Source organism: Melanerpes formicivorus, unplaced genomic scaffold (assembly GCF_026170545.1).
Source record: "Melanerpes formicivorus ecotype bairdi unplaced genomic scaffold, bMelFor1.0.p_v2 SCAF_9, whole genome shotgun sequence".
NCBI lineage: Eukaryota > Metazoa > Chordata > Aves > Piciformes > Picidae > Melanerpes > Melanerpes formicivorus.
In genome coordinates this window covers 14158404-14172286 of record NW_027142361.1, presented here as the reverse complement: position 1 = coordinate 14172286, position 13883 = coordinate 14158404, and the positions used below count along the sequence as shown (strand labels likewise).

General features: G+C 54.0%; 1 protein-coding gene across 7 annotated transcripts; it reads right to left on the bottom strand.

Annotated features, from left to right (window-relative positions):
- Positions 1-1028: 1028 nt before the first annotated feature.
- LOC137443417 (low density lipoprotein receptor adapter protein 1-like) lies at positions 1029-12095 on the bottom strand. 7 transcript variants are annotated; one of them, XM_068143103.1, is made up of 9 exons: positions 11981-12095; positions 9294-9436; positions 8313-8425; positions 7546-7660; positions 7136-7208; positions 6609-6721; positions 5678-5727; positions 1847-1887; positions 1456-1697 (listed from the first exon to the last, which is right to left on the bottom strand). In XM_068143103.1, the coding sequence occupies exons 1-9, from the start codon at positions 12063-12065 to the stop codon at positions 1540-1542; spliced, it is 891 nt and encodes a 296-aa protein (XP_067999204.1). In that variant the 5' UTR covers positions 12066-12095; the 3' UTR covers positions 1456-1539. The 7 variants fall into 7 exon arrangements, with proteins under 7 accessions (XP_067999202.1, XP_067999203.1, XP_067999204.1 ...); XM_068143104.1 differs by having other exon boundaries at positions 1847-1884; XM_068143107.1 differs by lacking the exons at positions 1456-1697; positions 1847-1887 and adding an exon at positions 1913-3818.
- Positions 12096-13883: the final 1788 nt, after the last annotated feature.

Genomic DNA, 13883 nt, shown 5'->3' with positions numbered 1-13883 from the left:
GTCATATCACACTGCTGGACAAGGCGCAGTTCCAGCCTGTCCCACTGAGGATGGCATCACAGTTCTGTTCTCTGCACAACAAAACAGGCTGCAGAGAGCAGAGCCGGCCAGGGCCAGGAAGGAGGACAGGGCCAGAATCCATCAGGCTGCTCACTAGAGGGGGCTGTGCTTCTCCCTGGTCAGGTGAGAAGAGAGGTACTTGAGGAGCAAAGCACCATGGTGGTGGAGTACAGGTGATGCTGGACTGTAACTTCAGCTACAGGGAGCACGACAATAGCTCCAGAGAAACAAATCACCTCGATTTCACTGACTTCTGTTTTTTTAAGGCAGTATGTTAAAAAAAACAATAGGGGTGCCAGAATGCCAGCCTTTCCTCAAGCCTCACCAGGCTGCCAGCCTTGCCCACAGCACCTGCCACCAGCACCAGCTGGGAAATAGGCTCTCACAGTGAGTCGTGCTCCACTGGGGTTGTCAGTGCCACCAGCCTCAGGAGACATGCTGCAACGTTACAGGAACCCAGAAGAAATGCCCTCACCTAGCAAGCAACTGCAACCTGCTACTTGGAGGAACCAGACATCCTGCTGGCTGCAGCCACCCCTGTGCTGTCTGGGGAAGCAGACCAAGGGCATGGCATACCTGTGTTTCCAGACCACAGCCAGGCATGCAGGACAGAGGCACCCCAGAGCAGAAGTATGCACATGGGGAGCGTTTGAGACCTGCTGACACACAGGGGCTGGTGTCCCCTCTGGCTGGCCTCAGCATGGTCAACTGGTGGGCCAGATGACATTTACAGTGCTTAAGACACACCAGCACAGTCTGAACCAGCTCCCCTCAGATAAGGGCCACCATGGGCCCCCGCAGCCCTCGGCATAGGGAGAACCACTCTGTCAGCACTAGCAGCTGAAGATGGGTAGCTGCAGGCTCTGTGAGCTCAGGATATACCCAGGACTCTTCACTGCAGAAAGTGCAGCAGATACAGCACCTTGCACACTTGTGCCTGGTAACCCATCAAACCCAACTGGCAACAGTAAAAAACTTAGTTTATTTCCCTAGAAAGGCAGAACTTTCCTTTAAAAACCAGCTCATCTCACTCGTGAGAAGGTGTGGGGCTGAACTGCAGGGGAAAGGCCTTCCTCACTCCTCCAGCTTCCTGAGGGTCACGCATGCTGAGCAAATCCTCCACCATCTCCAGGGGCTGCTCAGCCTCAGCTGGTCCCCAGTTGCCACCACAAGGAGCAGGGCAGGAGAGGTGAGCGAGGCAGGGCACACGGCATAGCATGAGGTGCACTTGGGCTGCTCTGCCTGCACTGGGAGTGTGCAGAGCAGGGAGCACTGGTCCACCAGCCTGAGATGGAAGCAGGGAGCAGCTGCAGCGGTTCATGCAGGACAAGGAGCAGGCGTTGCAGTCTGTGCACCGCATGGCAGCGGTGCCAGCAGGCCCCAAGCCTGGCAGGCAATGCCAGGGGCAGGCGCTGTCTGGCCCAGGGGCAGGCATAGGGTGAATCCTGAGTGGCTGGTCCATTGTCGCCGAGATTTAGCTTAGCCCAGAGGAGTCTCAGGGCCAGCAGTCCTGAGGCCAACTGTAGGGAGGTCTCCAACCCCTCCTGGCCCCCTCCAGCTATCTGGGGGTTGTCCCAGACGGTAGCACAGGAGCTGTGCAGTAGGAGAGCTTGCTCTGGGCATAAGAGGTGCTGACCCTGAAAAGCGAGATGAAAGAAGACCATGAGGTGTGTGGTTTGGAGCCCAGCACAGCCTGGGAGGCAGACCTTCCCAGGTGAGCCACCACCTTCTGCTGCAGAGGCCATGCTGGGGATATGGCAGCTCAGCACTGAAGGAAGAAACGTACCTGCTGGGCTGTGGGCTCCCTTCCCCAGCTTCTCTGTGCTGCTTTGGAAGAGAACAGAGCACCTATTAGACACCAAGCGAGGCCTGCTGATATGCAGCACCTTGACAACACTAGCATGGTGCAGCAGTACCAGGCACTTAAGAGTGCAGAAGCCCAGTAGCCACCAAACCCTTTCCACAGTCCAGCCTGTCCTGAGGCTGCAAAGCCACATCCCCACCCCATCAGGAGCCCCCACATACAAAGAGCTGCCACTTCCCAAGGCCCTGCACAGACATCTCTCCTGCTTGTGCATGGAGTGATGGCCAGCTGACACCAGCTCAGACCAGGCTCAGTGCTGTCAGACCCCAGCCAGGTGCCAGGCACATGGAGAACAGCAATGATGGAACAGGCCTCTTGCACCCATCACCACAGGCACTTCAGCAAACACCTATGGGTTAATCCTCCACTGCTGAACTGGTACCATCAGCTCCTCCCAAGCATCGGACAGACACCAGTGAGCTCAGCCCCAGACCATATTCCATGCAGAAGTCACCACAACCAGGCCTCCATCCTGGCCCAAAACCAGGGAAATCAGTGGGAGAAGTCTGAGTGCCACTTGAGAAGTATGTCTGGATAGGCTGGTGTGACCGTTTGAGGCTGTGCCTTTAAGAAAGGGACAGTGCTGGGGCACTGTGGCTGAATGGTTTGTAAACAAAAGACAGGTCTAAACGAATTTCATTGGTAGATTGGTAGAATGCAACTTTGAGTGCTGCTGAGACTTTCCTCAGTTCACTCTTCCCTCCTCCCTTTTTGCAGCTCATCCGCTTCTAGGCTCTCTGCCAGACTGACCTTGGACAGATAAGCGTGGCCTACTAACACTTTGTTTTAATTAACAACTGCTCTTTATCTCTCTTTCTAACCCTCTTTGGGGAAAAAGAGGAGAGAAGGGGGTACAGGGGGGGAACCCTCCTCCAGAAAGGGGGGTGGGGAATTTCATTCTTGTATTATTGGTTTTTTTTACTTTGCTGTATATTTCTGTGTATATATTGTAAATACTGTAAATCATGTATATATATATCCTGCATTCCCTAAAAATTGCTTGTAAATATAGCACTTCCCTTTTTTTGCTTCTCTGGCTGTAGCTAGCTGTGGGTTTTATTTCTTTTTTTTTCTTTGTGGGGGGAGAAGGCTGAGACTTTCTCTCTAACCCTCGACATTTTTTTGGTGCCCAACATGGGGCTTGAGGATAATTAGCTTGATTTATTGTTTGCTCGAGCCGGACTAGCAAACATGAAGGTGTTTTGGATTTTGGAGCGTATGTTTTTCTCAATTTTTGGGGTTCTGGTCTACAAGTATTGTCTGGGCCTCCTTATGGATCATCTGGGTAAATATTTGATGCACAAAATTTATTTGTGGTTTATGTACAGGGTGAGGCTCCTGTATGGTCGCTGCCTGGATTTTTTCTGGACTGTGAGATACAGGAATGTGACCTCTAGCACTCTCCCGATTGAGATAAAGGAGTTTAAGATCCCAGTGGGGGAAAGAGTAACTTTAAGTGATGGCTGGGATCCAAAGGTGATTTATTTGATGTGTGTGAATCTGCTGCTGCTGATAGTGATTGCATATTTGCTATTTTCCTTGCGTCGGGAGAAAAAGGTGTCCAGGGCGTGTTTTATTATTAAGCATAGATCAAAGAAGCAGCGGCGTTCCTCTGGGTCAGCCCCAGAGACGTCCAGCGATGAGGAGAGTGGAGAATCTGTGTCAGTTAAAGAGAAAGCTAAAAAGTCTATTGGAAAAGCTGCTTTGAATGGCTCTGTGGCTGATTCTGGCAAGCTGCCACGGGTGGCAGCAACTCCCAACATGGCGGCTCCCCCTCCTTCTTCTTCGGCCATTAACGAGGCACAGTCGTTTCCGCCTCCTTGCACAGCAGGACCGGAAGCCACTACCACAGCAGCTGATCTGTCTCAAAACCTGTCAGCTTCTGTCAAGCTGGCTGTAAATTCAAACACAGCTCCAATTAAGCAAGTAGCAGTTTTAAAGACTAGAAGTGGAAAGGCCAAAGATGATCCAGGAGCTAATGGGGAAGAAGAGCAGGAGACTGATCCTGGTGAGGGATCTTCTACTAGAAAAGATCCTGCTGAGGAGGAAAAGAAGATTTGTTTTAAAGATCTAGCTGAATTACTGAGATCAACACCAGAAAGAGATGCAGCTAGGACAGCAGCTAAGGGCGCTTCTCAGCTTAGAGAGATCCTTAAGAGAGTGACAGCAGGATTATGGGGACAACATGTTCAGGAAGATGTGATAGATGGAGAAGATGATGACCTTTCTGGGTGTCCTTCACCTCGCGAAGAGCTAAGAAACGTCTGTAAAGATTACACCAGAGCAGATAAGGAGCCAATTCTAACTTGGCTTAGTAGGTGCTATGATACAGGTGCTCCAGCTCTAATAGTTGGAGACAAGTCAGCAGCTCAGCTAGGAAATCTCTCGAAGGATAATGGAATAGATAGACATCTAGCCAAGATTCTCGGTAAGGTTAATTTGTGGGCACGCCTTTTATTTGCAGTTGCCCTGAGATACCCTTCCCGAGATGATCTTCCATGGAATCCTAAACCCTGGACTAACATAGATGAGGGAATTAAGCGCCTGAGAGAATTTGCTGTTAGAGAGATACTCTATGGTGAACATGAAACTCTGAATCCTGATGACATTCCTGTGGGTAATGGTCTTGCTAAAAAGCTCATCAAACTTGCTCCTTCTAATTATGCAAACATTCTGGCAAGCAGAATTGTGTTAAGAAATTATGGTGGAGCTCCTCCTATGGTTGGCCAATTCACTGATCAAATGAGACAATTGGAGGATAGCATGACATGTGTTTCTTTGGTTTCAGCCATTGAAACTCTGTCTGGAAAAATTGAGAATTGCATGAGAGAGTTGAAGGATGAATTTAAAAATTCCATATCCCAATTGGCACAAAGAGATAATGACAATTCTTCCCCCAGGTGGATACAAGTTTCATCTGTGAGGAATAGACGTCCTCCAAGGAGGTCATTCCAAAACACATTAAACTAAAACAGACCACCAAGGCAATCACGTAGGACCATTTGGATAACTCTGCGTGATCAGTTTGGTGAGAACATGAACCGCTGGGATGGCCAACCAACTTCTAATATTTTCAGGAGACTGAGGGAACTGCAAAGTGGCAGAACCCGAGGTAGCAATACCAGAAGGGTAGCTGTTACTTCCACAGCTCCCCAGAACAACTCTAGTAGCTCCAACAGTGGCTCCAGCTATATTACTGCACACAGTGCTCAATGCACATGTGGGCATATTCCCCATAACTAGGGGTGCCCTGCCTCCCACCAGGGGGAGGAGAGGGATAATAGAGATAACAGAATCTATTGGGAAGTGTACATCCAGTGGCCTGGCACTTCACAATTTCGGAAGTACAGGGCCTTGGTTGACACAGGAGCTTAGTGCACCATAATACTATCAAATTACCAGGGATCAGAGTCTATAAGTATTTTGGGAGTCACTGGTGGATCTCAAGAGTTAAGTAAGGTGGAGGTTAACCCTTGACAGCTGGCCTCAATAAACAGAGGCAGAAACAGAATAAGTACCATCTCTGGGTACATCCTAAGGGTGAGCATCTTCCCTACTACAGCATCATTCCCTGTTCACTTGATCAAAGCACAGAGAACAGCAAGAAGCTCTCCCCTGATTCCATGCAGATCTCCTCCATGCTCCCACTATGCTCAAGGCCTCAGCAGCTCCCCTTGCATGGAGTACAGAGAAGGAAAGAAGACAGGGCTCATCAGAGGGCTCCCTGAACATACGCAGCTACTCATCACCTACCTAGATAAGGTTTTGCCGATGTTATCATCTTCCTCCTCCTCTTCCTCCTCCTGGCAAACAAACAAAGCCAACCATGACACCTTACTGCCTGGATCAGTCTATGTCAGGAGCAGGACTGGGCTGCCCAGAGCCTGTTCTAGAGGCACAGGGCAGTCCCCAGCCCCACTACAAGACATGGTCACCCACCAGGCACAGGCAAAGGCGAAAAGGTGGCACCTGCAGCACTCTGCTACTGAAATCTTCAGGGCTCAGGCATAAGGGCAAAGAGACTTCAGCTCTGCTCACACCTCCTCCAGTCAGCAGAGCACAAACAAGGGCTGTGAGCAGGAAACAAGCCAAGATGGCTGCTGCACCCAGAGCACCTTTGCCCAGAGACATCTTTAGCTGGAGGGTCAGGCAGAGGGACCACCCAGGAGCAGGCTGTAAGCATGAGATGCCCCAGGCTGGGCCACCACTGCAAGCGTGAGGCCAAGAACCAAGCATCCAGAGGCTCCTGGGCAGGGACACTGTGAGAACAGCAACTCTGGCAATGCTTTGCTGGGCTCTGGATGTGCAGAGGGTGTAGTGCAGATGGGCAGGGCTGACCACACAGCCCAGGCTGGCAAGATGATGACTAAAAATTCCTCTCCTTCAGAGACAGCATCTCACTTCTAGCCATGGCACTAAGTGTGCAGAGCAGGTCCCAACTCCATGTCTGAGCAGGGCTGAGGGATGCAGCAATGCTGGGCCTGACAGGAGAGCTCCCAAGGAACCATGCCTGCCTTGGGAGCCAGCAGAGCACAGTCCCCTTCTTCATGTCAGGCAAGGGAGGCTACACAAACATTAACAGGGTCCTGGAAGGTCAGAAGGAGGGAGCTGCATAAGGGTTACTCTTTTCCTTCCCTAATGTGAGGCATTCCCTGGGCATGGGCCAGACTTGCACATACTGTACCCCAAACTGGTGTCTGAAGGGAGGGCTCCCCGGGGGGGCTGGCTCACTGGGTCTGCTGGGCTCACTGCTCTCCAAGACACATGAAGGGTGAAGGGGCTGTTCCTGCCTAGAGCCTGGGACAGGGCAAAAGCAGCAGAGTTAGTACCTACAACCTGGGGAGGTACAGGCAGGACTGTGGGCAAGGGGCAGATGCCCCCATTGTGCCCAGGGGAGGGGTGGAAATGAGAGTGCAGGATCAGTGCTCAGGGCAGGTGCCACAGGGCCCCCAAGTGTGCTACAGCTCAGCAGTGCAGAGGAGTTCAGCATGGACAGCAGGGACAGCCCCACACCCACCCAGACAGAGACAGTGCAGGCTGGCATGAAGTGCAGCAGCAGAGAACACCACGGCAGGGACAAGGCTCTCCCTGTTTGGTGTCTCACCAGACAAGCAGTGAGCCATCTCTCCACACAGCCCAGGACAGGGTTCCACATGGGAGACCCCTGTCCCAGGGCTAAGCAGAGGGACACATTTGAGAGATTCCTCCTACCTGTATGTGCTGCTTCCCAGAGATCCAATGCCATCTGGAAGGCCTGGGCCACAGTCAGAGTCACAGCCTGGGCCTGTGTATGAGAAAGAGAGGATGCCTGCTTCCATCTGGGCCCTCAATCCAGGACAACCACACTGCCATGAAACCTAGAGGCCCCAGGCTTCCTTTGTTGCCTTTGTCTGCAGAGCAGACCCCCACAGACCCCCAGAGGAGATGCCAGAGGAGCTGAGATAGAAGAACCTCCTTTTTTGCTCACTACCTGCCTCTGCATCATGAGCATACATGCTCCCTGGCTTTATTTTCAGCCAAGGTGCACAGAGATCAGGACCTTCTCTCTCTTAAGATGGAGAAGGAAGGCTCTTGCTCCCACCCTTACCTCATGGAGCCAAGAGCAGAAGGGAAATGCTTACAATCTTCTTTTTGGGTGAGAGGAAGGCATGGCACTCCAGTGCCCCACTCTCCTGGCTCTGGGCAACATAAGCGAAGACTTTGTTCTGCAGCTTGTCTGTTGTGCAGTAGGAGATCCTGCAGGCAGAGAGGAGCTGCTCAGGGCAGTAAGGACCCCAGCACAGCTCTTCTGCTGAGCTCCTAGCTGACAGCCTGAGGCTTTCATCTGCCCCCGCTGATAAGGTAGCCCAACCTTCTGGCAGCACCAAAGAGATGTCCTGTATCTGCTTCCCTTCCAGCCACCAGCCTGCAGCCATGCTCCCATCGCACCCACCACCCACAGACACCCAACTTGGCCAAAGCACAGCTGGCAGCAGCAGAAAACCCCCACATCAGCTCCCACAGCAACTGCCTTTAGCCATCCCCAATCAGCCAATGACACCCTCCTGTCATTGCAGCCAAAATGGTGGTCCTGTGTCTGTGGAGAGACAGACAAGCAGGGACTTCCTAACCATCAGCCTATTCCTGCTTGAACATCAGAACAGAAAAGCTGGGTCCAGGGAAAGACAAATCTACTGAGCCAGAACTAAGGACCCTGCCTGCAACCAGCCCCAGGCAATACTGTAAGACACAGCAGAGAGAGGGCACAGACCTCAGGGAGCCAAGGAAGACCTAAGCTTGAAGGTACCACTGGCAGAAGGGCAGCCCTCTCTGGCTGCTCAAGATCCCATTGGTCTCTATCCAGCTGCTGGTGAATACCTCCACATGCCATACCACATGCCATGCCCACCTGTAAATAGAGATGTTCTCAACCATCTCCTTGGTGTCTGCATCCTGCAGTGAGATGCCCCTTGGAGACACTGTCAGAATCACCTTCTGGAACTTGCGAGCTCCCACCCGTGCCTGCCAGTGGGGAGACAACAGACACCTCTGTAAATCTGGCAAGGACTGTCATCTGTCACTGGCAGGAGTTCCCAGACCCTGTATGGAGTGCCACCCACCTGGACCCTTGCTGCAAAGCTCCTGTTGCAGGGGTGGGAAAGCAGAGCCCAGGCATGACCTGCACAGAGCACCCCTGGGAATGCATGCACACCATTGACAAGCACAGGGGAAAGGACTGAGAGAACTGGGGCTGTATAGTCTTGAGAAGAGAAGGCTGAGAGGGGATCTTAATGTCTATAAATATCTGAGGGGTGGGTGTCAAAAGAAGGTGACAGTCTCTTTCATGGTGCCTAGTAATGGGACAAGGAACAATGCTAAGTTAGAACACAGGAAGGTCTGCCTCAACATGAGGAGAAACATCTTTATGGTGAGGGTGACAGAGCACTGGAACAGGCTGCCCAGAGAGGTTGTGGAGTCTCCTCTGGAGACTTTCAAAACCCACCTGGATATGCTCCTGTGTAGCCTGCCCTAGGTGATCCTGCTTTGACAGGGTGGTTGTACTAGATGATCTCTAGGGGTCCCTTCCAACCCCTAAGATTTCTATGATTCTATGACAGACTCACCTCCCTGGCACTTCCCCCTCCTCTCTATGCTGTGACTGGCACATGTCTGCTCCCAACCATGCTCCTGGTGTGGAAGAAAGCAGCAATGGCTGGCCTGCAGGACACAGCTTACCCACTGACATAGGCAGGGACAGCCAGCCTCCTACATCTCACCCTCCCTTTGGGGACAGCTCATTCCCTCACTGGGGTTCAGAGCTGAGACAGAGACCCTTCCTGGAGTCCAGGGCCTGGGCTGTGAATTGTCTCTTCTCCACCCTGGCTCTCACCGTGGCCACAATCCTTCGGATGGCAGCAGCAGCCATGTCTTCTCCTTTGGGTTTTTCTACCAGTGTCATGCCTAGATACTTGAGTGTGAAGCACATCCCCTCAAGCAGCGGCTCCTGCATATCAGCCCAGCTCTCAGGAAGCTCTGCAAAGACAAAACATCTTAGAAGCTGTGAGCCAGAGGCCCCATGGCTGGTCCCAGCAGAACCTCCCCCCCACAACCTGCTGCAGCCTCACTGCTGCCTCTTGCACTCAACTGGGCACTCTCCTGACTTTGTGACATTCTTGGAAGAGGAACAGAATGAGAGGACAGTTTGCCCTCACATCTTTGGTCCTCCATCCATGGAGATACAGGCTCCATCAGCACAGATGGTAAGCTACTGAATATCTGCAAAGGGCCTCAGATGCTGCAGTGTTCACTGTTACCTGCAAAGTCCTCATTCCTGAGTCTCATCTGTTTCTCTATGAGCAGGATGTTCTCAGCAGAGCACTCATCTCACCCACCTAAGCCACTGGCACACTTCTGGCATTTACTGCCACACTTGGTCAGATCAAAATCTCCACATTAGCCCAGTCAGAGCCTGCAGGTGGCAGGGAAGGGGCAGCTCCTCCAGCACTTGCCATTCAAGCTGAGGTGGCTGAGCAGCAGTTGCACCACAAAGATTCTGTGATAAGGAAGAGCTGAGATTGGCATTTCAAGGACACAAACTAGCTTCCTGGAAAACATGTTTTATGGATGAACTCCAAGGCACAGAGGGAAGAGAGCTCCCCCATGCATTACTTTGCAGGTCACAGAATTAAAGGGGCACCAGCTTCTGTTTCCTCTGCCCTCGCTTTTCAAATCCCTTTGCTGCAGACAAGAAATTAAAAAATTAAGTAGAAAACCCAATAAGCAGAGTATCTGTTCAGTCAAGAAAGATTCCCTAGGGCCAGTCCTCAGCATCTCCAGCTTCCTTCAGAAGCCAGCCTGTTTCACCAGCATGTTCTGCCTCACAGCTGGTGGAAGGAGTCATAGCCCTACATCTGCCCTCACACAACCACTGTGGACACAGAACATACAAACCAAGCTCCTCAGAACCATCCACTCAACCTCTGCTCCCACAGGGCAAAGTTTCAACAGCAAGTTCACTCTCATCAAAGGCAAAAGCTTTGGTTATCAGACCAGCGTGCCTGGACACAAGGGTCCCTTGTGCCAAGTACTGCCTGGTGACAGTTTTCAAGGAGACCTGTCAGCATGTTTACCTAGATGCCAAAGAGTACAAGGATGGTGAGAGGGGAGATATTCAGAAGGGCCAAAGACATGGTGAGTCACAGTCTCTCCTTGGAGATTCAGCTCACAGAGGAGGGAGGGAACAGACATTACATGTTGTGCTGCACTCAGCAGGTCTGCACCCTGCCTTGGGAATTGCTCAGGTATCTACTGTTTACAACTTTGCCAGTACTGTTCAGGGTTATTTTTCATCTCTTTCCTGGGATTAGCTCCCTGAACATTACTGGCACACTTGCAGAAGGCTCAACTCATAATTGGAATAACCTGAACCCACAGGGAAATCAGGAGACTGTATTTGCACAGCATACTCCTGCACAAATGACAACTGCCAGGGAACCCACCTGGTGCCACGTAGGACCTCTGCCCAGGATAGGAGAGCACCAACTGACTCTGAACTTTGAGATAGAGCCCACACGCGTTTCAGCTGCCAGAGCAAGCTCAGACCCTCCAGCTGTGACCAAAACAGCCCAGGCACACCTCCCTTGGTCCCCAGGGCTCCCACATGTGCCTGTGAGACCAGTATCAGAGCTGCTTATACCACAGGTGGTGTGGCAGTCAGTGGCATGCAGGCCTGTGTGAGACTCTTCTCCCAAGGAACAAGCGATAGGACAAGAGGAAATGGTCTCCAGTTGCACCAAAGGAGATTTAGATTGGACATGAGGAACAATTTCTTCCCCAAAAGGGGTGTCAAGCCCTGCAATAGGCTGTCAGTGGCAGTGGTGCAGTTCCCATCCATGGAGAGGTTTAAAAGCCATGTAGGGGTGGTGCTGAGGGACATGGATTAGTGGGACATGGCAGTGCTGGGTTAATGGTTGGACTTGATGATCTCTTAGAGGTCTTTTCCAACCAGAACGATTCCATGATTCTATGCTCACATCTGCAGAGGACCTGGTGCAGGGGCTGAGGCAGGAGAAAGGCCTGCGGAGCCCAGGAAGGTACCCTCGGATGAGGCACAGCGTGTTCCAGCACCCGGCATCTCCATCAACACCCATCACGGCCGCCCCAGGCACTTCAGCCCACCGCTGCGGGTGGCCTCGATTGGAAAGTGGGGCAAGAGGCTGGTGGCCAGGGGAACCTGGCAGGGAGGAGCGGGCGAGCAGCCCCACATCGCTGCTGCCCACCGTGGCCTGCTGCCCCACAGCCTGCCCCAGGTCCTGTCCCAGCCTGCCCCACTGCACCCTCCGCTGCCCTGCGGCATAGCCGCAGCCCGTTCCCCGTTCCCGGATCTCGCAGAGCTGCCAGTCCGCCCCGGCCCGCGGCCCCACAGCCGTGCTCCGCACCGCTCCCCGCAGCAGGCAGCGGCCGTGCCCTGGGCCCAACCCGACCGAGATGCAGACTCCCCGCCCGGAGCGATGCGATGCCCTGTCCCATCCCGTCCTGTCCCCCGTCTGACTCTCGCTCCCCGCGGCCCCCACTCACTGCGCCGCCGGCGGAGCCCCAGGCTGTGCCGGGAGAGGCGCGGGCTTCGCAGCACGGCGCGTCCCGCCGCCCGCAGCGCCTCCATGCCAGAGCCGAGCCGAGCCGAGCCCAGCCAAGCCGGTAGCAGCGCGACAGCAGACCCGGGCGGTGGGGGAGCGGCGTCCGCCGCGGGGCTCGGCGCGATGACGTTAGCAGCGGCGGAGGCGCTGCGGTTGCCGTGGCAACGAGGGCGGGGTGAGGTGGGCGCGGCGGCGGCGGCGGCGGTGGCGGCATGGGCCCGTCCTGGTCCCGGTCCCGGTATCACAGTATCACAGTATCACAGTATGACTTAGGTTGGAAAGGACCTCGAGGATCATCGAGTCCAACCTATCAACACAGACCCCATGACTAGACCATGGCACCAAGGGCCACGTCCAATCTCCCCTTGAACGCCTCCAGGGTCGATGACTCAACCACCTCCCTGGGCAACCCGTTCCAATGACGAATGACTCGCTCGGTGAAGAACTTCCTCCTCACCTCGAGTCTAAACCTCCCCTGGCGCAGCTTGAGACTGTGTCCCCTTGTTCTGGTGCTGGTTGCCTGGGAGAAGAGGCCAAGCCCTTCCTGGCTACAACCACCCTTCAGGTAGTTGTAGAGGGCAATGAGGTCACCCCTGAGCCTCCTCTTCTCCAGGAGGTCCTTGCCTCGATCCCGGCGTTCGGTGCGATGTAACTGCGGCATGTGCGGACCTTACTGGCCCCGCAGGTCAGACCAGGCTGGGAGAGGGGGAACGGGCCGGGCCAGGCGGGGATCGCGGGGTGGGCCGGGGGTGCGGAGCCTGTGTGTATCCCCAGGACGGGCCAGGGCGAGCGGGCTGGGCCGGGGCGGGGGAGAGCAGATCGGGGAGGGAGCGAGCCGGGCGTGCTGAGCCTGTGTGTGCCCCCAGGACGGGACCGCCCGGGTGACATGCATGGCGTGGTCGGTCAGCAGCTCCCGGTTCGCCGTCTGCACGGCGGAGAGGGTCGTGCTGCTCTACGATGAGCACGGCGAGCGGCGAGACAAGTTCTCCACCAAGCCCGCCGACGCCAAGGTGAGGGGTCGGGACTGGGAACCGGGAACCGAACTGCTGGTGCCACCAGGGAACCCTGCGGTGGCCCGGAGCCGGCCAGCCCTCCCTGGGGGTTCACCCCACTGTCCTCCCCACAGTACGGCTGGAGAAGCTATGTGGTCAAAGGCATGGCCTTCTCGCCGGACTCCACCAAAATTGCCATCGGCCAAACAGACAACATCGTCTATGTGTACAGGATTGGAGAGGAGTGGTGAGTCCACTTGGTGCCATGGTCTAGTCATGAGGTCTGTGGTGACAGGTTGGACTCGATGATCCTCGAGGTCTCTTCCAACCTTAGTTATACTGTGATACTGTGATAATTTGTCAGGCAAGGTTGGATGGGTCTCTGAGCAGCCTGGCATGGTGGAGAATGTCCCTGCTCACTGTGGGGAGGTTGGACTACTGGACCTGTAAGGGTCCCTTCCCACCCAAACCATTTTGTGATTACAGAATCGCAAAATCCCAGCATGGTGGATGTTGGAAGGGAGATCTTCTAGTCCAACCCCTCCTGCTAAAGGAGAGTCACCCAGAGTAGGTTGCCCAGCATAGCTTCCAGGCAGGTTTGGAATCTCTGCAGAGAAGGAGACTCCACAACCTCTCTGGGCAGTCTGTTCCAGGGCTCTGTCAACATCACGGGAGAATTTTTGCTTCATGTTCAGATAGAACCTCCTGGGTTGCAGTTTGTACCCCTTGTCCTGTCATTGGACACCACTGAGAAGAGTCCAGCCCCATCCTCTTGACTGCCACCTTTTAGATATTCATGAGCATTGAGACATTCTCTCAGTCTGCTTTTCACCAGACTAAACAGCCCCAGTC